This window comes from Malurus melanocephalus, unplaced genomic scaffold, assembly GCF_030028575.1.
Source record: "Malurus melanocephalus ecotype Western Australia unplaced genomic scaffold, MMel_1.1 scaffold_34, whole genome shotgun sequence".
Lineage (NCBI taxonomy): Eukaryota > Metazoa > Chordata > Aves > Passeriformes > Maluridae > Malurus > Malurus melanocephalus.
Window position 1 is genome coordinate 135,521 of NW_026623266.1, and position 23,409 is coordinate 158,929.

Sequence of the window (23,409 nt, forward strand, 5' to 3'; positions counted from 1 at the left end):
GGGTGCGTCGGGTGTACTCGGTCTCAGGAAGACTGTATTCTGCAGGCAGCAAACTGCTCCACCTCRCATCAGGCTCAGTCCTTCCCTGATTAGTAAACAGCAAATGTGGTTTTGGGGACAGCCTTGGACACATGGCATCTTCATCAAGGCTGTTTTGCTTCTATTATTGGTTTTGCTCCTGTAATTAATAGGAACGAGCATTCTAACTTAGAAACACGGACGCTGGAGGAGGAGCTAGATTTCACCACCCCCACACTTTTCCCTTAGCAGCAGAACAGTGTGTTCTGTTTTTGCCAAATCAACTGGGTATACATTATGGCTTGATTCCTGGTACATAATTAATATTCTTCATGGACAGCGTGTCTTTAAACAGCTGGCTAATATTTACACTGAGAAAAGGTCTTGCGATCCCAGCTATGGTCAACCAGAGACGGAAACTCCAGTTTTATTTTCTTATCTTGTGGTAACGCACTGTAAAGGCAAAGTGTTCAAAGTACAGCGTTTTGGGGCTTRCAGGAACAAACATGAACATGCAATTCAACAGGCAAATGGAAGATGCTGTTGCATTTCCTGTTCCCTCCTTCCCTGYTTTCCATAAAGGGGATACAAATGTTACAAACATTAACACAGAAACTAATATACATTTTAAGCCAGATTTTAAAAGAAAAAAGGAGTTTTGCTTGTTCTTGCCAGAAATGTACCAGGTATGTTTTTACAATATTTCTCTCATATTTGCAGAATATRTATCTGTGGGTAAGTATGTATATATAATTTGCACTTTAAACACGATCCCACGTGATGTGTTTTTTTGCAGTGTATTCTTATGAAACTTTCACCCCTTGCCTGGTTTCAAATGCCGGCAGCTCTCCAGTTACCGAGGACTATGAGGGCGGGGGAGGAATAGCTACACCTGAAAATGCTTTGCAAGCAAGTTCACTTCCAAGAGGTACCTTTGGGCAAATCTCAGGACTGAGGAGAGGCAGGTTTTGTTACTTTTTTTCTGGCTGTCCCCTACTCCTAACTCTCTCCTGCGGCTCCTGGCGCTGTGCAGACCTGGAAACAGTGTTGCGAGGAAAGACTGATTAGAAGGATGGCATCACAGAAACTGGGAGGGCAGGGGCGCTCGCTGAGGAGAACGAATCACAGAATCACAGGATTGTGAGGGCTGTAAGGCACCTCTGGAGACCATCTGTTCCAACCGCCGCACCAAGGCAGKGTCACCTACAGCAGGTGACACAGGAACGCGTCCAGGTGCGTTTCGAATGCCTCCAGAGAGGGAAAGTCCATTAACCTCCTTGGGCAGCCTGCACCCTCAACGTAAAAAAAGTTCTTCCTGGTGTTGAGGTGGAACTTGTTATGTTTTAGTTTATGGCCACCAGCGCTCCTCGCCCAGCAGGGAAAAYCCCGCGTCCCAGGGAGCGGCCGCTCCCGGAGCTGTGAGGGCTGAGCCAATGGCGGGCGGGGCGGGCCCGGGGGGCGGGGCTGCGGCGGGCACCAATCAGCGCTCGGGACAGCGCGGGAAGGCGGGAGGAAGCGGCAGGGCGGGACGGGAGACGCGGCCAATGGCGAGTCGGGACGCGCGTGCGGGAGCGGGACTTGGGCGCTGGAGCCCGTCAGCGGGAAGGAAGAGCGGTGCCAGCCAATCGGGAGCCCCTGTGGTAACGGCTGAGCCAATGGCGAGCCGYGCAGGCGGRGCGCCAGCCAATCAGGGCGCGTCCGGCGAACAAAAGGGGCTCTCCAAAGTGCCRGCCCCTCTCCCGAGCACAATTTCACATGACGCAACGACTGCGGGAAGCGTTTCGCGAGCCGTGCCCGCCGCCGCCATTTTGTGAGCGCCGAGACTGAGCCGGCGGCGGCCCAAGAAGCGGCGGCACCGGCAGCGCAGCCAGCGGGGGCCGCAGCGTGGAGGATGCGGTAGAGGAGTCCAGCGGCAGCGGCGGGGGGGCGGCATCGGCATCGCTCGGCGGCGGCAGCGGGGGATCGCGGGGAGGGGGCTGTCGGTCGGTGGGTCGGGTCCTGGTCGGAGCAGCATGTCGGCCCCGGAGAGCAGCGCTGGCAGCAGCGAGGCCCGGGAGGACGCGTGCCGCGACTACCAGTCGTCGCTGGAGGACCTGACGTTCAACAGCAARCCTCACATCAACATGCTGACCATTCTGGCCGAGGAGAACGTGCCCTTCGCCAAGGACATCGTCTCCCTGATCGAGGCGCAAATCGCCAAGGTTTTTATATTCCACCGACTACTACTCCTACCTATACTGCTGGGGGGACCGGCTGGGGCAGTGGGATAGGGCGGCCTGGGGACTCGCAGGAGAGGCGCGGGGGGAGCAGAGCGGCGGAGGGGGGTTAGGGGGATGCAGCCGAGGTGGGGGACGAGAGGGCCCGAAGGCCGAGAGATGGGGCGAGAGAGACAGAAAGAGAGAGAAAGGCTCGGGTGGARGCCGGGCGGGGTGGCAATGCCTGGGCTGGGGCGGCGAGGGGGCTTAGGCGATAGTGACGGGGCGGCGGGGGGAAGGGGTTGGTAGTGAGGGGGCGAGAGAGCAGGATTTGGACGGAGTTCGGGGAGGAAGGGGCTTCCGAGGGATATAGGAGGCTGGGGGTCGCCGTGGGGTAAACAAGCGGAAGAGGGCTGCGTGTCTCAGCTGGGATCAGGGAGCGACGGGGCGAGGCGGCGGGCGGGGGCTCCTACTTCCATCGCGAAGCTTAAGGCTGCTGCTGCTACTTTTATCCCCCACCGCATAGGGAGCAGGGGACTCGAGGGAGGGGAGCAGCCCCCACACCACCCTGTTGGGCTTAGGGGAGGGCTTGGGACTCGCCCCAGGAGAGCTGAGGGAGGAGGCCAGCGTGGCTCGCGCTGTGAGCCCGTGTAGATAGCAGGCACAACATGGCGGCCCGGCAGTGACTGGGCAGCTGCACTTCCTCGCCCTTGGAGCTGGGTTTTCCCCCGACATGGAGCCAGGATTCGGTGTCCGAATCTGGTATCTAAACCCGTGGATTTAGGCGATTTCGATCGCAGGTGAATAGTGCACTCATTAGAGAGGACGTGAGTTGGGAGATCTCATGGAGAGTTGGTGTTTTCTTGGGGGGTACTCTGAAAGGAAAATAAGGTTAAGTTTTTAGAACGCAAATTGCCCGCCTCTGAAGGGCTAAAGTATAAATTTAAGTATAAATCTAAGTATAAATTAAAACTATTTCTCCAGTGCGGTCCCTGTGAGAGATTAATTGGTGGGGGGGGGGGGGGGTCCCTTATCTCGTAAAAAAGTTTCTAGGTGAAAGGTGATCATATCCTTCGGTTAGAAAAGAGTGTGTGGTAGTGATGGGGGTTGTTTTGCTCTGCCTCGTTAGAAAAAAATCTGTGGGCTTGGGATAATCTGTTTGGATTTCAGGTAGTCTGTGCCCCGAGTAACAGTAGCGTTGTGTGTATATTTAATTTATTTTGGTTAGAGAAGTTTATTGGTTGAGGATGTAGGAGAAAAAATTCTCCCTGATTAGAAACCGCACCAGCCTGTAGGATCCTAACATGGCGTCTGAAAGGCACATGATATAAAAAAGGGAAAGAGGAGGCTCCCTCTGAGCCCAACCCAGGCAGTTGCTGACATCAGTCAGGCACTGCACATGCATGGGGGTTTGCAGCACCTTTTTAGCGAGCATTTTAGAAGAAAAGGGTTCTTTCAATCTCCCTCCGTATTCGTGCTAGCCACCCCTCCCCCGCTGTTTCCCTTGCTCCCTCTGATCTCAGGTGTTAAAAGGCTTTTTTTCCTTTGGCTTTAAATCGTGGTTTATAATGGTGAGAATTGTACTATCTGATGATGGGGGTGGGAAGGATCTTTTAAGCTACTTAATCTATCTTTCTATTAATGCAGGATGTCTTTTTTAGTGTGCCACAGACCTCTTCCAGTCTAGTTTTAAATGCTGCCAGTGGCTGAGTTTTGCCATTCCTTGGGGAGGTGACCTCATAATCTAATAGCTCTCACCATTATATCTCCTAAAGGGCAGTGGATGTATATAAAATGATTTGTGATGAATAACAATGCTGTCAAAATTTTTTTTCATTTCTGGGTGATTTAGAACCTGCCCTGAAGTGTGGGGCTTTTTTAAAAGATGTCTTAAAACCTGTATCAATGGTTAGTTATGCCTAGTTACTGTTTATGACTGTAGTTTATTCAAGGCAAGTTTTTAGTTGTTTCTGGGAAAGTGATCTCCTTTACTAAGCCACTTTTAAAAAGTGTTGCCTGGAGACAGTTTGTTTAGTGTAAAACTTGAGTGGTCTGCTTTACAATTTAATAAATGGTTCTGAAATGTGTGACTGGTATTATAAAATTTGTAAATAAAAAGTGTGAAATATGTATTTGTCTTTTTATTTACCATTGTATAGTGCAGAATTTGTTTCCAAGACCCATTTTGTATACAAAGTTGCTTTTTTTAAAACAACTTGTTTCACAAGTTTGTGACCTGGGGTTCAATTGCCAGATACTATTTTAAACTTGAAATCTTTTAGGAAACTAATAAAAAAGAGCCACACATTTCCAACAATAGCTTTCCTACGTTATTTGAAGGAACAGTGGGAGTTTTGCAAAGAAGTCTGTAATATTATTCTGATGAGCTCAGACTTAGTGTTCTTCTGCGTTCTGGTGATTATGCGGCGGCTCCCAGCCTTTTGATTAGTGTCATGTGGGCATCTTTCTTGCTAGGGGGTATTGCAGAGACTTGAAACCAAAATGCATTCTGGTCTGGGATTCCCTTTTGTGGTTGGTAATACGTGCTAGATACCTTGACATCATAAATACTTACAGAAAAGAAGATTTAAATATTTCAACCATATTTAAGTAACATTTCTTAAAATGCGACACCTGAATAGCTTATATTTGAAGGAGGGTACGCTGCTCAGCTGCTAATTGTGCTCCATAGTTTGAAGTAGGCTTCCTTACCTAGATTATGGTGTTTCCACGTATGGTTGCTGTAACAGTCTGGTGCATGATGAAAGTGACAGTTAAACTTTTTTACAGTGCTTTTGCTACTAATGGTTCCCAAGCATTTCAAACTTCCAGTTTAGCTTAGTATAGTTAGCTACTTTGCTACTTTGGTGAAATGGAAGAATATAATCTACGGAGGAGTAGCTCTCGGCCATAGGTACTTCAGAGGGAGCTCTTTGTGTTCCTAACACAGTGGACTAAAAGTCAGAAATGTCATTTTTGTACAAAGGAAGGCACACAGAATGGGGGTATTTTTAATGTGCCATTGTGCAGACTGCTTCAAAAAAGAAGCCAGTATTCCACAGACATTTTAAGTACCTGCACACCCACAGTCTTTGATGTCTGAGACCTAAGCTATGCTTTTTTTCTAACACTTGCACATTAGGTTGTTTACCGTTTAGTATTATGTTAGAGTGTAAGATTGTCTTCTAATGTGCTGCAATTAGTTTTAACTAACTTAGCTGATTTTTTTGTCTTTTTATTTACAAAATGCATCACCTGCCTGTTTCTACTTTTTTCCGATATGTTCGAAGGCAGTGACACCCGCCCTCTATCCTGCCCCCAACTAACAAGGAGTTCTGCCCTCTTCAATAATAAGTTTCAGGTCATGGTAAACCAATACACATTTAAGGGTGAGGGAACACTGTGATTGCCCGTGTGAAAATACTGTTGAGTGGGTGCCCTTGTGTGAACCACCTTAAAGGGGAAGGAGTTGAATTTAAAATGGTGAAGCAGTAGTACTTCACACACTTGTCTGAATAATGGGCCTGCAAAGTAAGGTGTCTTTAATTAACCTAGTAGCCTATTCTTTTTAAAATAAGCAGTGAGTGAAGTTATTCTGGTTTTATCCCAAGCTTACCAGATGGTGAATGGGACTTAAAGTATTACAAGTGGACACTCTTCCAGGGGGATCATGGTCAACACACACTGCTTGTGTTGTGTTTCACATCCTCTTCAACAAGTCTGTGAACTTGCTGATGATTTTTGGAACTTTGCTGTGCCTTCTGCTTTGTGAAAGCCACTGACAGGCATTAAAATCACGTTCACTGGTCCAGTACTGCTTTCTGTAAATTGGAAGTTGCTGTAGTGGTTCAGCATCACCAAACTTTTGTCACAAAAACTTGCTTTGAGTTTTGAAAAAGGATTTTTAAAAAAACCCAACCAAAACCAAACAACAAAACCCAAGCCTCTTGTAGCAGAACTGTGTCCAGAGTTTGAAGACAACCTTCTATGAAAATGGTGGTTGCAGTTCCTGAGCTTGCCTGTGTTTACCCAGTTGACCAGATGATTGAGTTTTTACGATTTTGAACTTTGTTCTGACTGCATTTTTGCATGCACTCTGAAAATCTGAGCCGTCACCATCTGCAAGTGCCAAGAGAGAATGGGACTCCCTGATCTGTCCATTTGGATTACAGTGAAACAATTGCAACCTATTCTGTGCGTAATTTACGAAAGACTGTGATAATCAACATAAAATTTACAGCTACTGAAGTTCACTAACTTGGGCCATTTGCCAGAAGTCTTACTTGTGCTCTGTGAAATCCAGAAAAATACATCCAAGAGGTTTGAATTATAAACGATTTTTAGAAGTTCCTTGAAGTGCTGATGGTGGTTTCCTGCTAAGTTACTTTCTGGAGGGAAAGGTTACACTCAGTACACTAGCGGCAATATTGTCTTGTGGGCTTCTTTTTTCCTCTTTTTCCCCACTCCCTTTTTCCAAAGCTTTGATACACAAAAAAAAATTACCCTAAGGTGTTCCTTTTTCCTTTTTTTTTGTGATAGACCCACTGCATTATACTTTGAACTGAGTGTTCATTTTTCAGATTAATTTTTTGTATTAAAAAAAAGTCCCAAGCCAAATCCCTGGTATTTATAGTGGCAACCAGAAAGAGAGGTCTGTATTTCTGGGATTTGTAATCCCTTTATTTGAAAGTGTTGGAAGTATGTTTTTGTTGTACTAAACTTCTCAGTTTCTTTTTATTACTCCAGGCTCCTGCATCAGAGAAGTTACCCGTTATGTACCTAATGGATTCCATTGTCAAGAATGTGGGAAGAGAGTATCTTACTGCATTTACTAAAAACCTAGTTGCAACATTTATTTGTGTATTTGAAAAGGTATATACACTTTCAGAAAAGTACTGTATTCTAAGCAAAATTTGTTCCTGCTAAAATAAGTACGTGCTTTCAGGTTTGGGTTTTCTTGGGTGGTGAATTATACAAATTGATTGGTTTTTATAAATCTCAATATCTGTACTGTGAAAGATTGTTGCTTCTGCTGTCAAGCATGTAAGCTAGCTGAAAGATGCAAAAGTATTACTTAATTTGGTGTATAAACATCAATAGCTTTCCTGTCCAGATAAGGTTTTGCTAACAGAATCTTGATTATTGATGACTTAGTGGGATGGACCTCTTGAAATGTGTAGATCAATTATGAATAGTTGCTTTATTTTTAAGTCAGTTAATAGTTCTTATGCCAAGAGTAGACTAAGAATTGGTTTCTTGAGGATTTCTCAAAGCCTCTCTTTCCTGTAGTTAGATTTGTCTGATTTACATAATTTACTTTGTGCAGAATGAGTGCTTAAACTCAAGAGTGAGTAGCACAGACACCTGGTTCTCTCTTGGTGGTCTGTGAGCTGAAAATAATGCTGTGACTGGGGGGGAAGCATAACAGTATTACATTATAAATAAGTGTTTTAATTTCATTCAACATTGGAAGCTGCTGCTATATCTTTTAATTTTGGCTCTTGATCTTGAAACCCAGTGAAGTAATTACGCATATTCCTCAGAGAGAAAAGCACACCAAAGTCCAGGTTATAAAAGGCTGGACTTGAATGGGTTTAAGTTGGATCAGAAAAACTTCCGTGGTTTCCTGTGTGTTATAAGAAATTGGTATTTCATAAGAACAGGGTGAATGAAGCTTTTGCATATATTGCTTATCAGCGAGGATCTGAAATCTCAGTAAGCTTTATGTATGGTTTTCAGATGTAAAATGCATAATGAAGTAAGGAATAGATCTTACCATGACTGTAGAAGACTTAACTCCTGTGTATAGAGCAGATAGAGATAGATTTACGTGGGTTTGTTTGGTATTGTTAATGCTCCTCTACTGAGTTGTGTTTAAGGCTGCAGCTGAATGAAGCTCTGGATAGTAACTAATCTTCAGGGTTTTATATCTTAACTCACTGCTTAGCTGTCCAGAACTATTGATATGTACTAATTAAATGTGTAAAGTGTGGCAGTCATTTCTGATAGTTTAGTTGGTCATGTTAAAAGATGAGACTAGAATTCTGGCACAGACATGTTACAAATTTGGTTTTATCAGTAATGGTCACTGAGGTATCTTTAGAGACATGAAGTCAGAAACTGTTGCTCAGTCATTTCTGCGCATTTTTGCAGTGAACTTCATTGAACCCTCTCATAGAAAATTGTGTAGAGGCATCCCCCAATTGCTAAGTATGAATTACTTTTATTGAAACTCTTGCTCTTACCCAAAAAGAACATCCAAACTTTCCAGAATGTTCTGTGTCTAGCAGTAACATCTTAAAATGACAACAGAAATCATCTATATGGGCAATACTTAATGATTGAATTGGAATTTTGACATTAGGACAGCTGCATGTATTTTGTCCTCTAATGTTTTTCATTTATTGTTTAATTGAGCCACTCAAGTTATGAGATGAACTAAATTTTGCTTTACTGTAAATTTTTAATTTTGCTGCCATGAGATAATCCACAAAAGTTGTTTGTAAAGAGAAAATGGGCCTCTGGTCCTATAAGTACACTTGATCTGTGACTCATATAGATGGGTCTAATATTGCAGCTGAACTGAAATAATAACTGACTTCATTTTAGCTGATATCCCTGTTACTGCATTTGTTGAGAAAAAATCCTTCAGTGACTGAACAGCTGAGCAAAACACCCTTTTTTCTGCTCCGAATTTGGTTTTTCTTGATTTGTTTGTCATTGTTACACTCCATTTAGTACAAACACTTGAATAATGCATTGTCTCAGAGGCTATTGCCCTTCAATACTTTGTTACTGTATTTTTTTCCACAGAAATTGGGCCAGTAACATGAGAATTTTGCTAATGGAAAAGTTGAAAGAAAATTCTCAGAGCATGGTAAAACACAATAAAATCTTCAAATGGCCTTGAAACAACAGTTCCACATTTGAGCTTCTTTTACTGATCCTGTTCATAGAGATGTGTTGTCTGCCCTGCTTATAAATGTCTATCAAGTTTTAATATGTAAAAATGGCAATATAGAAATAGGAAATGAATGAAATCTTAAGTTCTACAGAAAAGTTTGAAAATTTGTTCTATATTAACTTAACAAGCCATAGAATTGTTTTATTGTTTTAGGTGGATGAAAATACTAGGAAAAGTTTATTTAAATTACGCTCCACATGGGATGATATTTTTCCTTTGAAGAAACTATATGCACTTGATGTCAGAGTCAACTCATTAGATCCTGCCTGGCCAATTAAACCTCTGCCCCCAAATGTGAATACTTCTAGCATCCATGTGAATCCTAAGTTTTTAAATAAATCGGTAAGTTTTTCTGCATTCTGTAAGAACAGATGGTAATACATGTAGTTTTCATTGTTGTATGCTGCATTTTGACAATTTAGAATATTAAGAATGAAGTATCTGACCTTTGTAACCAGGTAAGAGAAATTTACAAATTCAGAGTATTTGAAGAGTTTAAGGTTTTTTTATTTAAAAACTGTATTCTGGATTTTGGAACGTTGATGAATTTATATTAAATGATCTACAACTGTCAAAGCAGGCAAATTGTAATGGGGCAAAAGAAGTGCAGTTTATAACTGCTGTACGAGCTAAGTCCCTGTACTGGATCATGATGACACTGAAAGGAGATTTAGTTGATTCCATTAGGATTTTATATTTAACTTTTTTTTATTTTGTTTCTAGCCAGAGGAATCTAATGCACCTACCTCTGCTGTCACTTCTGGTGCCTCTACTCCTCCAGCTGTTCCTGAAATACAAAAGAATTTGACACAGGAGCAACTGATAAGGCAGCAACTGCTTGCAAAGCAAAAGCAGTTGTTAGAACTTCAGCAAAAAAAACTAGAGCTGGAGCTGGAACAGACTAAAGCACAGTTGGTGAGTAGGATAGTTGATAAAACTTTCATAGTTGGGTCTCTCTTTCGGACAGTATTTGGCTACTTGACTGTGCTGGTAAGTACAGTACATTGTTCGTTTCCCCTGTTAGACAAGTGGTGGCTTTTTTTTTGGACTATAGAAGCAATGCAAGGTGATCTTGAGTTCCTGAACAGTTTTTGTTACCTTAAAACCTTATTACACTTAAAGGTTAAAAAAAAAAATTGAAGTTTTTGTGGTTTGGTTTTGATTTCTCTTCAAAATGATACTTGACTGTGATCCTCATCTTTCATGTCTTGTAGCTGACTGCAAGCTGGACTATTTCAAATATGTTTGTTCCTAAGGACCAAAGGAGCCTGACTGAATGTAAACAAAGTCAGTTTCTTGTTGGGTGCTGCTATTGGGCTTCACCACAGTAGTTGGAAGCCTTGCTGTGTTGGCAGTTGACAATACCAGATTAAAACATCTTTGAACCAAAGTGTGATGATAGGATACTTGGCAGCTGAGTTGTCTAGAGCATGTTGACTATGTAGGAAAGCAAGCACTGTAATTGGAATGTGTGCTGAAGTTACATATTTTGCAATATTGGATTTATATGTGGATCTTGCATTGTATTTGAATTCAGTCTTTTGTAATGATACTGCATTATTTTACAGTTTGTAATTACCAATTAGTGGTCTATTTCAGTTAAATGGCTGAAGCTCATAACTTTCAAGACATGGCCATTACAATTTAATTTTTGAGACAGAATATTAGCACCTCTCGGTAAGAGTTATGGCATACAGATTAATGTGGGATTTTTTCCAATTTCAGGCTGTATCCCTTAGTGTTCAACAGGGATCATCTAGTATAGCTTCAGTTCCAGCACCTTCCAAGCAACACATGTCTCCCGCACCTCATATGACAGTTAAACCACCTCATCAGACTGTTGTGCAATCTGAAAAAAACAAACCATCCCCAAGTCCTCCACTTCATGATGTCAAAATAGTAAACAGGGATCCTCGGCTTAATAGGATGGGTCAACATTCTTCTCATACTAAGGATCAGTCTCATAGGAAAGAATTTTCACCAAGTGTGACCAGTCAGTCTGAAACAAAGGCAAACAAAACAGCACAGGCTGAGAAACAGAACTCAACAAAGTCAGAAAAATCAAAAGGAAGTGAAAAAACACAGAAGAAAGAACTTGAACAGTCCAAAGCAAAATCTAAATCGCCATCCCCTTTGAAAAATAAGCTGCCTGATACTAAAGATAATAAAAGCCAGGAATGTGAAAGCACTAAGGTTTCTGACATTAGTAAGCGGGATCCAAGACTGAAAAGACATCTTCAAGACAAGTCAGAGGGAAAGGAAGAGGAGGTCAAAGAAAAGAGGAGAAATACAGAGAAGAAGGAAAAAGAGGAGCATAAGACTTGTGAACATAGACCAGTGGGGAGCAGAAATAAAGTGATTAACGGTGCTGTTCAGAAACAAGACACCGCTACAGAGGAGTCAGAAAAACAGGGTGGAAAACAAGGAAGATCAAGTAGTAGAAAACGGTCACGATCACGCTCTCCTAAAGCAAGATCACCATCTACGCATTCTCCAAAAAGAAGAGAGAGGAGATCACCTAAAAGAAGACTCAGGAGTTTATCTCCTACTTCATCAACTCCTAAAATTGGAAAGATACGTCAGATAGGCCTTAAGCAGTCTCATGCTGAGGAAGGTACACAAGCAGCAAGAGATGACAGAAATTCTAGTAAGAGAAATGTTAAACAAGAGGTGCGTGATCCAAGGAGATTGAAAAAAGCCCAGGAAGAAAGACCCCAAGAGACAGCCACCCAGCATTCTGCAAAAGCTTCTCCAGATCCAAAGGAGAATGCAGAAAACTGGCAAGGATCCAAATCAGGCAAGAGGTGGAAATCTGGTTGGGAAGAAAGTAAAAAGTAAGTTACTATCTTTTAAATAACTTCTGTGTGAAGTCAGTGGAAATTGTCCTGTTGGCTTCAGTATGGTTGATTTTGGGAGACAGTGTTCAGATTGTTAAAATTCATAAGTTTAGGTTGTTTCGACGAGTGAAATACAGAAATTACGCATATTTAGATTCTAAGGTGGTAGTGATGTTTTGCCATGATCAGTTCTAGTAGGAACATAACCATTCTTTCCTGAATAATGAAATAATCTATATTTTACAAATATCCTTGCTTTCAGTTCACAGCAGAATGATGAACACCAAGCACTTGCTAAATCCCCTCACCAAAGACACCGGGAAAACTGGCCGGCTGGTAAAGGAATTTTATCACCCCGAGCACCAAAGCAGCAGCACCGGTTAAGTGTGGATGCCAATTTACAGATTCCCAAAGAATTGACATCTGCAAGCAAAAGAGAATTACTTAAGAAGGTAATACTAATGAATCTGTCCTCATAGAAATGTCCCAGGTATAGGGTATTTTTCTTCTATTTTTGGAAGTCTAAATTTTATCTTTATATTATAGGCTAATGACCGCTTCGCGTCTGGTGAAATAACACAAGATGAGTTCCTCATGGTAGCTCATCAGATCCGACAGCTGTTCCAGTATCAGGAAGGAAAGCACAGATGTAATGTCTGGGATAGCCCTACAGAGGAAAAATGTGGTTTGAAAAAGAAACCTCTTCTATCAGATGCAGAATTAACATACTATGAACATAAAGCTAAACTAAAAAGGACACAAGTTCAGCATTCATTGTCAAGACTTGATCTGTTGGATCCTGATGATATTTTGGATTATCCTCTACCTGATGCATTGCTTTCTGGAATAGAATGTGAGCAAGCAAAAGCCAAGCGTGGTGTACAGTTTGACAGAAAAGAGCCATTTACAGAAAGATCAAGGAGACACTCTCCTGTAAGTGGCACTACAAGACCTTTTGCCGAAAACCTGTCACCGCTTGAGAGTCGACGGAGACTTGAAGAACAGCGTGCTACTAAAGGAGCAAGAGGTTCTGATCCTTACGACAGCTGGGGAGAATCGGATGAATTTAGAGATGCTCTGAGACAACAGGGAAAAAGCGCAGCAGAGTTCCAGAAAATAGATGGAGATGCACTTTGCAGGTTTGATAATCGTGAAGAAAGACAGCTTCTTGGGCAAGCTGGTATGTGATTTAACTTTATTTTGTGTCTGTTAAGTAATTGGCAATACATACTCGAGTGGTTGTCTGATTTGTTTCGTTTTTTTCAGGTGTTCGAGAGGAACCAAGGTCCCCATTCAGTGAACGTTTCAAAAGAGCTAGATATGAAGATCCAGAGAAAGCACCATTTCCAGAAAGTCCAGGATCAAGATTTGGAGGTATTGAAGCAAAGCAGAGAATAAGTGCACTGATGGAAGACAGACCTCTGTTTGATGGCTCACCTAGACCAACTGCTGCAAGGGTTGGGGTGGATGGACAAGGAAGTCCTTTCGTTGACGGTCCTGCTGGTGGCTCAAGTTCCAGAATTGATGGGCCAGCTGGACAGGCTGCTATGAGATTTGAGGGGCCTTTGGTGGGGGCAGGCACATCTCAGTTTGATGGACCACTGGCAGGAGCAGGGGGAGCTGGAGCCCTAAGATTTGATGGGCCACCAGGGCAGCTGGCAGGGGCCCTGAGATTTGAAGGACCCCCAGGTCAGGTTGGTGGGGGAGGTCCACTGCGGTTTGAGGGCCCTCTTGGGCCTTTGCGATTTGAGGGGCCTGCTGGGCAGCCTGTGGGCGGTCCTAGATTTGAAGGACCTGGAGTCGGTCTCAGGTTTGAGGGTCCTCATGGTCAGCCTTCAGGTGGCCTCAGGTTTGAGGGACCTCATGGTCAACCTATGGGGCCTCGGGGTCAACCAGGGGGTGGTCTCAGGTTTGAGGGACCCCATGGTCAGCCCTTGGGGCCTCATGGTCAACCAGGGGGTGGCCTCAGGTTTGAGGGGCCACATTTACAGCCATTGGGGCCCCATGGACAACCTGGAGGTGGCCTCAGATTTGAGGGGCCACATGGTCAGCCCATGGGGCCACATGGACCATCAAGTGGTGGGCTCAGGTTTGAGGGGCCACACGGACCATCAGGTGGTGGGCTGAGATTGGAAGGACCACGTGGTCAGCCAGGTCTAGGTCCTAGGTTGATTGATGGACCAGTACACCAGGGAGCTGGTGGACTTCGATTTGATGGTCCTCTTGGTCGGGCTGGTCCAAGATTTGATGGCTGTCACGGAGCTGGATTTGATGGTCAGCCTGGATCACTGTCTCTCCTGCAAAGATTTGATGGAATTCATGGACAGCCTGGTCCACGATTGGCACCTGGCCAACAGGCACAAGCAAGATTTGAAACAGCCATACCTCAAAGATTTGATGGACCTCACCAGCCAGCCTCTAGGTTTGACTTGCCCCTTGGCCTTCAGGGTGCACGTTTTGAAAATGTAGCTAACCATCCTGCCTCAAGACTAGAAATGTCAGCATATGGACAAGGTGGTCCATTTGTTGAACATCCTGGCCAGGGTTACAATGGACCAGCTCATGGAATGCAGTTCCAGAGACCCGATTTATTTGATGGTTCGCCTGGACCAAATTTCAATGGGCCAGCTGGCCCAGGAGCACAGAGCTTCCCACTGAGATCAGCTGGACATTACTTCGAAGAAAAAGGCCTTCAGGGTCCTCAATTTGGAAATTTCAGTAATATGCCAATGGGAAGTAACCAGGTAAGAGCTGATTGCATCAAATAGTTTGCTTGCAGAAGTGTTTTTGTGTAGCGAATTAGCAGTGTTTCTTCCTGTAAAAGTGGAATATTTTTTTGAAGAGTTGGCAGGCTGAGTGTTGGTTTCTAGTTTAAAAAGTCACCAGATAGTTTAAGAAGGACATGCATTGCTGTGTTTTAAGAATCTTCTTTTAAGAAGTAGGCAAAATAGTGGATCTTTGGGATCACTTCATAGTTCAGACTACATCGGTGAAATCATCATTTTTGACATTAGAGCAAAAACAGGTAATTGGAAGCCTTTGGTATTTTCACTAGATTTCAACAAAAGTGAATTCTGTGTAAAGCAGGAAAGATAATGTAAGTGAATATATATGATTAATTTTTCTAAGAGGTGTGAAGTTAGACTGGACCAAAATAATTGGTGTCTTTTTGCAGCTGTTAATACTGGTGACAAGCCAGTTTTAAAGAGATGTCCATAACTGGGGGGAATTGAGAAAGATAGGGCCATTGTTGAGCTTCCTTACTCAGCTGCATTTTCTTTCAAAATTCTCTTGGCACCATCTTTCTTTGTCAGTTCAGTTGATTTTGCTGTTGCCTCTTGGAAACGCTCTTTTCAAAAGGAGGAAAATGATGTAATTTCTTTCACTAGATTAGAGATTTTAAAAAGCATTTTTCATTTGTGGGATAAAAGTTGAATGTGAAGAGTTAACTGATAATACAAAAGCAGGTAATGTGTCCTATAGACCTTTAATGGGATAAAATTTGAAACAGTGTATAAATCAGGAAAGCAGCCAGTTAGGAAAAAAAACCCAAACATTTTTATTACAACTGTGTTATAAAGACTACCTTTCTACCTAAATTTTACTGTAGCTGATACACTGAAAAGTCTTGCTTTCAAGATGTGTATCTGTAGTGAATGCTGGTTCAATTCTTAGATGAAAATTAATTATGACATTTGTTAATAGACATTTACAGTTCCTCGATTGTTTTGAGGAGCTCTGTTTTGGTGAATGGGAGCAATTTAAAAGGAAGTACTGTGTTTGGAAAATGTGTTTGCTAAGTAGAAAGAAAGATGTTGAAGGTGTTGTGGGGGTGTTATTTTTTCTTTTGGTTGTTGTTTGGTTTTGTTTGTATCTTTTTTAAACATCAGGCAAAATGAGGGTGTATTTTGAATTTTCAAAGTAGAAAATGAAAATGGGGAAAAGGTCATATAGTCATTTGTGGTTCTTTTCAATACCAAACTGACATGGTTCACTCCTGGAGGGAGTTGAATATGTGAAGTTATTGGGAAACATCTAGAAGTTAATAATAAAATGTGAAAAGTTTGTAATTAAGCTATTATACAAAGAATACTTAAATATTTTCTTTCACAGGTTTCTCTTATGTCTGCTCAAGCAGGACATTATGGTCAAGGTCAGCAGTATTTGCCAAATCCTGGAAGTTTTGTCCAGAATCCGGCAGGTGTGTAACAATATAATTCCTTTTATTTCTTTTGGATTGTTTGTTTGGTGGTGGCCACAAAAATTACTTTTTTTTTAATGTCCTGATTTACTATGTCTGTGTGGATTAAGGGAAGCTGTAGATGAAGTTTCTGTAGATGAGGTTTCTCACCTTCAGTGAGGTGGCTGTAGGTGTGGTTTCTGTAGCAACTTCATCTCTTTGGGAGCTTCTCTCAAACACTGAAGGATTTTGTTAGTTTTCATTAATCATGTGGTTTTGGTATAAAGTGCTGAAAAAACAAAAAAATAGTTTTGATCTGTTTTTCTGGAAGGCATCAGTCTATCTAGCTTGTTTTGCTGGGGTGTGCAAATGTTTCCAGTGTATGAGTGGTTAGTAGTAAAAAACTTCAAAAACATCATAAAAGGTTAAACTACTAGGTGATGAAGTAGATTAATTGTGGTGAAATAAATAAGAATGAATCAAGGACAATACTGCATTTCAGTAACCACCATGCAGTAGAGGTCTGTGTATGGGCAACCAGCTTAGCACTTCAGAATACATTATGAAGGAAACTGTTGGAAGGGAAAAAATTAGCCAAACACTAGAGAAAGCAGAGTTGCTATATAATTTGGAATTAAAAAGTAGAAGAAATGGGAGGTACCAGGAAAATTGTGTTGTGAAATACACTGATAAAAGTGAAGTGCATTTCTGATGCTGACGTTTTGCCACTTTAAATGTCTGTGTTTTTCCCCAGGAGCCCTTCCTCATTCATATCCTGATAACCACCTTGGACAGGTTGATGTGAACGAATTGTTTGCTAAGCTGCTGAAAACAGGAATCCTCAAATTGTCTAAAACTGATTCCACCTCAGCACGTATGTAGATTCATTATGTCCTAACTATTAAGTCTATCCACAGCTCAAGTGTAAATCTGAGTATACACACTTTTGTGAACTGATGTACGTTTTGTTTTAAATCGAACTTTATTTTTGGGAAGGAATTTAGTGCATGTGATTGAGTAAATTCTTAGTATCTTGTTTAATTTACACTTCAGCTGTCCGGAGCAGTCAGTTTTGTCTTTGGTGCCATGCTTCAGTAACTTGTTCTTGATTATAATCGGGTTCTTTTCAGCCTCTGAAATATTTTTGTATCTGTGAAGACTGAATTTTAATGCCAAATACTGAGGTGAAATATTGTTTCTTCAATTGTTTCTTCTTCTTGTTTAGTTTATTTTATTTTTTGTAATGGTGTTAGACGATAATTGACTTAGCTGCTGCACATATCTGCTGCACATGATCTGACTCATGTGCTGATGAGTCAGATCATATTACTAGCATTTGAAAAAAAAAACTTCCAGGAGCACAAAGTTTCTTTCTGATAATGTACTGAAATTTTGATAAAAGAATGTCTTTATGATTTCTAGAAGCAAATGAAACATCAGCCCAGCCGACTGCTGAAGAAGAAGATGATGATCAGAATGAAGATCAAAATGTTCCAGACCTCACTAACTTCATAGTTGAAGAACTTAGACAGTACGTATAGTAGAATGGGTTTACAGCAGGAATAACAACATGGCAGTGGCTAGATAGTTAATCCAAGGCAGTTAAAAGTTATTAAGAGATAACCTGTCAGTTGTGATTAAGAGGAGGTTACACCTGCATTGTTTGATGTCAGCCTTGTTGAATTTGAGAAAGGAAAAAGATGGAAGATTAACATGGGAGAACTTATTTTTACTTATCTTCTGCTCTGGTGAGACCCCCCCTGGAGTGCTGTTCTGGGGCCCCAATACAAGAAGGATGTGGACCTGTTGGGAGAAGGCCAGAAAGATGATCCGAGGGCTGGAGCACCTCTGCTTTGGAGACAGGCCGAGAGAGTTGGGCTGGTTCAGCTTGGGGAAGAGAGGGCTCCAGGGAGGCCTCATTGCAGCCTTCCAGTAGCTAAAGGGGACTGCGAGGACAGCTGGAAAGGGACTTGCCGCAAGGCCATGTAGTGATAGGACAAGTGGCTTACTCTGAAGAACAGATTTCCTGTAGACAGTAAGAAGAAATGCTTTACTTGAGAGGGCGATGAGGCACTGGCACAGGTTGCCCAGAGAAGCTGTGGGTGTCCCATCCCTGGAAGTGTTCAGGGCCAGATTGGATAGGGTCCTGAGTAACCTGGTGGAAGATGTCCCTGCCTATGCTGGAGGGGTTGGAACTAGATGGTCTTTTAAGATCCCTTTCAACCCAAATCATTCTATGATTTTACCACTTTGGTGGTAGCTTGTAAAGCTGGACTAAATGGTGGTGTTGCTATTCGTGCATTATTAGGTGAGAAAAGCTGGTAGGAATGAGACACAGCACTAGCACATTTCTCATGAGTTGTTAATAAGAGCCCGTTGTTTTCTGAATGTTTTAAATTTATTGTGCTATGAAAGTCAGGACCAATTTAGTCATATTGTGTACTTCTAACTTGCAACAGATTCCTGCTTTTCCCCCTGCTCTTGTAGGCAAATTAAGCAACTTACTGAGAGATTTCTTACTCTCCCTTTTTGAAGAAATGTTAAGATTTTTTTTTTAATCTCTTTTGTAGGCGTTATGACAGTGTTATAAATCGACTGTACACTGGAATTCAGTGTTACTCTTGTGGAATGAGATTCACTACTTCACAGACAGATGTTTATGCAGATCATTTAGACTGGCATTATCGCCAGAACCGGACAGAAAAAGATGTTAGCAGAAAAATTACGCACAGGAGATGGTACTACAGTTTAACAGTAAGTAATGCATGCAGTATGTGTTATGATAAATTACAGGCTGGATTCTGTGTTTTACTCATGCGCTGTAGGATTGCAGCTAAAATTTGCATCATCTCAGGAGTTGGCTGTGATAAACAATGATGTCTTAGATACCTCAAGTGGTTTGCAAATGCCTATCAGGATACAAAAGGCAATTGTGTGATGAACAATAAACAGTTTAAAGCTGCTTATTGCACTGTTTTTGTTCCACTGAGAATGGAATTTGAAGGATAGCTTTTTTTTTGAAAAAAACGGTTTTGAAGTGTAGCATTGTGAGAAACAGTACACTGTGCTCATGCTGTGAGGAGTATTTCAGTTTTATCAAAGTAAAATTTATTAAATATGGTACTTTGGGATGTCTGAGTGAGCATGAAAACTTTTTCCTTAGGACTGGATTGAATTTGAAGAAATAGCAGATCTAGAGGAGCGTGCTAAAAGCCAGTTCTTCGAAAAAGCTCATGAAGAGGTTGTGTTGAAGACGCAGGAAGCTGCGAAAGAAAAGGAGTTTCAGAGTGTCCCAGCTGGACCAGCTGGAGCAGTCGAGGTAAGTTTCAGCTTGCCAAGATAACAAGAATCTAGTTATTAGTCCAGGTAGCAAGAATCTAGTCCTTCAAAGGCATGTACTGTATTCTTTTTATTACATGTGGACTGGAGTCTTTTATTGGGCCTTTGTGCAGCCCCTCCATAGGTCGTGTATTTGTGTATGTAATGGTTGCATCCCAGGGCAGAGAGTAGTATAAACCAGCTGTAATTAAAAAAAGTCTACACCCATTGTCATTCTGAGGTTTTAGCAAAATTGAAATGGTCAAAATGCATTAATTCACTGAATGTTTACATCGTGAGAGTAAGCAGAGTAAGCAATTCGTCCTCTGATGGTGCTTTGTTGTTCAAATAACTACTGGGTTTCCTGTGTTTTCAGGACTTCCAAGCCCAGAAATGTCTCTTGGTAGCAGATAGGCATTAGAAGGAAGAAATACGACAATCTGAAAGTAACCAGTAGAGCTGTATTTTGGTAGATGAATTGGTGTAGTGATCAAATACAAATACTGTTAATACTACAGTTTATTTTTACATGCTAAGTCTCTAAGAAACTAGCTATTAAACCACAAAGGCCTGTTCTTAATTTTAGAAAGTACCTTTTGTGCTTTGTTCCCCGAGCTGATAATTTTTTGCAGAAGTACTAAAAATGTTAGTACTCCCCTTTAAAAGTTCTGCCTTTTTTGACTTGAAATTGCAAGTTAAGGGGAAGAATTAAGATATGCTAGAAATATAATTAGTTAGATAATGCCATAAATAAAATCAGTTAAATCACTCCAGTGGATTCTGTTACATGGCAGTAACACACCATTACATTGTTACAAAGTACTATGCACACGTGCTAGCTAAAATGGCAAAGCTTACCTTTCTCAAGTGACAAGAGTATTCAGAGCCAGAAGGTGATCCTTTCTCTGCAAATCATACTCCATTTTTAGTTAATGCTTACTAATTGTTAAAGTGGTTTTTAAAGTGTGGAGGAAAGAGCGTCTTCTAGGCTTAATGTATTTATCTTAATTTAAAAGAGCCTTACTTGACTCTTACTATGTTCTTGAAGTTGATGTGTTCAGTAAATTGCAATAACATCATTTATCTCTGTTACTCCAATAACTTTTCAGAGCTGTGAAATTTGCCAAGAACAATTTGAACAATATTGGGATGAGGAAGAGGAAGAGTGGCATCTGAAGAATGCTATCAGGGTAGATGAAAAGGTAATCTGATCTTATTTGCATGTGATACTAATTTGTTGTAAAAACCCTGAAGAATTACAGAAAAAAAAAAACCCAGGGGGAAGTAGCAAGTGCTCTTTTTCTCCTGAAGGATTCCTACTGCAGTTTTTCGGACTTCCGAATACATAACTGTCTCTCCTTTTGGAAGTGCCTGAAATCCTGGTGTCATTGATATGGGCTCACTAGTGCTCCCTTATGCTGCAGTGCTCAAGAAAAAGGGATGTTGGTGTAGGTATTGGTTCAGTTATTTCTGAATGCAGCTGTGCACAGATAACTCCCAGCACCAGGCTTCTCTAGCTCACAGCACTTACCAGCCTTCTGTATGTTTCCTAAATAAACATCACAAAATCATTTCTCAGTTATATTTGACACCATACTTAGCATGCTCAGATCATAGTTTTTCTAGATGAATTGTGTGCTAATGTGTAATTGACACTGTTCAGTTCATTATCAGTGATCCTGCTATAATTTATTTCTACATATTTAAATTTATAACAATTTTTTTTCAGATTTATCATCCATCTTGTTACGAAGATTACCAAAATGTAAGTGGATCTTTCATATTTTTTAAGCATTTTGCTGTCAGTTTGTTTGTTTGATCTCTTGACTTTGCAGGGAGCAGATGTGTTCAGATTGCGCTGCACATTACTCTTGCCTGAGACTTGGGAGGCATTGGGCATGGCAAGTTTATAATACAAAATTAGCTGAGATGTGTTTCTGGTTGTGATGTACCATGACAGCTTGTGTGCCATAAAGAAAAGCCATGGTTTGATGGATTTATTGTGAGTAATGTGTAATCTTAGGAATTTGTAACAGTGGAGTAAGTGGGTATTGGCGTGTTTGACATTTTTAATGCTTTGGAATTTAAAACTACCCTGAGGGCAGATAGCAGGGAGCACTTCATGGTAATGCATTAAGCATTTCATCACTGCTTGGTGATACCTTTTCAAAGGAATTGGAAAAAAGGTAATGCTATTAAAAAAATGAATTTATTTTCTTAGAAGTTTGACAACGTGAAAGTTAGGATTTAGGGTGCCTGACCATCAGCATACTTGCATTTTGAAAAAGGGCAAAAGGAGTAAGAGGCTAAAAATGGTTATTTTAATTGCTAATGCTACATTGACTTTCACTTTGCAGACATCATCATTTGATTGCACACCATCTCCCAGCAAGACTCCTTCAGAAAATCCATTAAATACAATGTTGGACATTGTTAAACAGGAACCAGAAGAGTCCTGTGACTCACCTAAAATCAAAGAAGAACCCGATGACACCCCTCCTGCCTGTGCAGAAGAGAGCACACCTGCATCTACAGAAATAAAAACAGAACCTGAGGATTCTGTTTGAATAAACTGCGGTATGATTTTTGTTTGTTTTTTTTTTTTTTACAGAAGAGCTGCTGTGTTRATTCTGGAAGGCAAATACTTTTTATAAGAATAAAAATGTCCAACTGAGGCAGGGCCTCAACTACTGTTTGGTTAATAAATACATTTTTGTATTTGAAATTTCTTACTGCCTGCACAGTTTCAGGTGTCATTGTGTGAAAGTTCTGTAGATGCGTGAAAATTTAATGGTATATGTAAAAATGTAAAATTTTCACTTGTTTAAATGTAAATTATAAATAAAAGATATTTTTGCTATATATGGAGTGTAATGTTTATGCACACCATCAAATAAAGACAGTGTTTCTGTACTTTTTTCAGTTTAAAATGATTTAAAATGAATTTTTGCTTAATAAGATTCAGAAAAATAAAAGCAAATCTCTTCCTTCAGTTATCCCATAGGTGGGTTATCAAGGGAAGGAGCTTCTTAGACAGGTGTAGATTCCTTGTCTTTTTAAAGTTATTTGGACAAACTTACATATCCAGATGTTTAAAAGAATAATTACAACAAGAAAAATAATTAAAAATCCACAAGAAAACTCACAAAAACACAGTTCTGGGTAGAAGGGGAAAATTTAATAAACCAACCGGAGTCCTTGATTGTGGTGAACACAAGTGCCAACAAACAAAATTAACAAGCAAGGATGCCTGGTAGTTAAGACATTTTTAATATTTTTTTTTCCATTAGTCAAACACAAATTTAATAAAGCTGAATTTTCTTTACAGGGGGGAATGAATGTAAGAATGCTCATTTGAAACATGGTTAACATTTTCTTTTTTGTTGCTTATGACTGGACTTAGATGGTAAACCAGATATCCTGAGATGTTGCTATTTCTTAAATGTTATAAATAAAATTAAGCATATATTTGAGTGTAAGTGTCTTCCTTTTAATAATGGGTCTGTGTGGCTGGTATGTTTGTGGGATTGGAAATAAAGTGCTGTGTTTCAGGACAGTATGCATTTGATGATTTATTCTCTCTGCTAGTTAGAAGGGTGTATTTTTAACTTGTTTGGAGCAAGACAGAAGTACTAAAGATCAGAAAACGTCACAGTCCTAGCATGTTACACTTGCAGTGGAAATACTTGGGACTCAGAATTCACCCTTAGTGTGTAAGAAATAATCAGCAGTGCAGATGTTGGCTGCAAAAACTTCTTTCCATGTTGACATCTAGGCTTCATGCAGTTTTTAATATGCAAATAATATTTTGATTATTTTATTAAGGTTGTAGCTGTAGTTGTGAGCTTGCTCTGTTCTAGGTATCAGCCTTTAAAATGCTGCTTAATTAGACAGTCC

At 41.0% G+C, this 23,409-nt stretch overlaps 1 protein-coding gene across 1 annotated transcript; it reads left to right on the plus strand.

Annotated features, from left to right (window-relative positions):
• Window positions 1-1,631: 1,631 nt before the first annotated feature.
• Window positions 1,632-22,980, plus strand: PCF11 (PCF11 cleavage and polyadenylation factor subunit). The gene is made up of 16 exons (XM_057364038.1): window positions 1,632-2,219; window positions 6,960-7,085; window positions 9,331-9,519; window positions 9,901-10,092; window positions 10,903-12,011; window positions 12,277-12,466; window positions 12,561-13,194; window positions 13,281-14,758; window positions 16,128-16,215; window positions 16,949-17,068; window positions 17,617-17,725; window positions 18,765-18,948; window positions 19,358-19,513; window positions 20,622-20,714; window positions 21,242-21,277; window positions 21,870-22,980. The coding sequence occupies exons 1-16, from the start codon at window positions 2,031-2,033 to the stop codon at window positions 22,077-22,079; spliced, it is 5,103 nt and encodes a 1,700-aa protein (XP_057220021.1). The 5' UTR covers window positions 1,632-2,030; the 3' UTR covers window positions 22,080-22,980.
• Window positions 22,981-23,409: the final 429 nt, after the last annotated feature.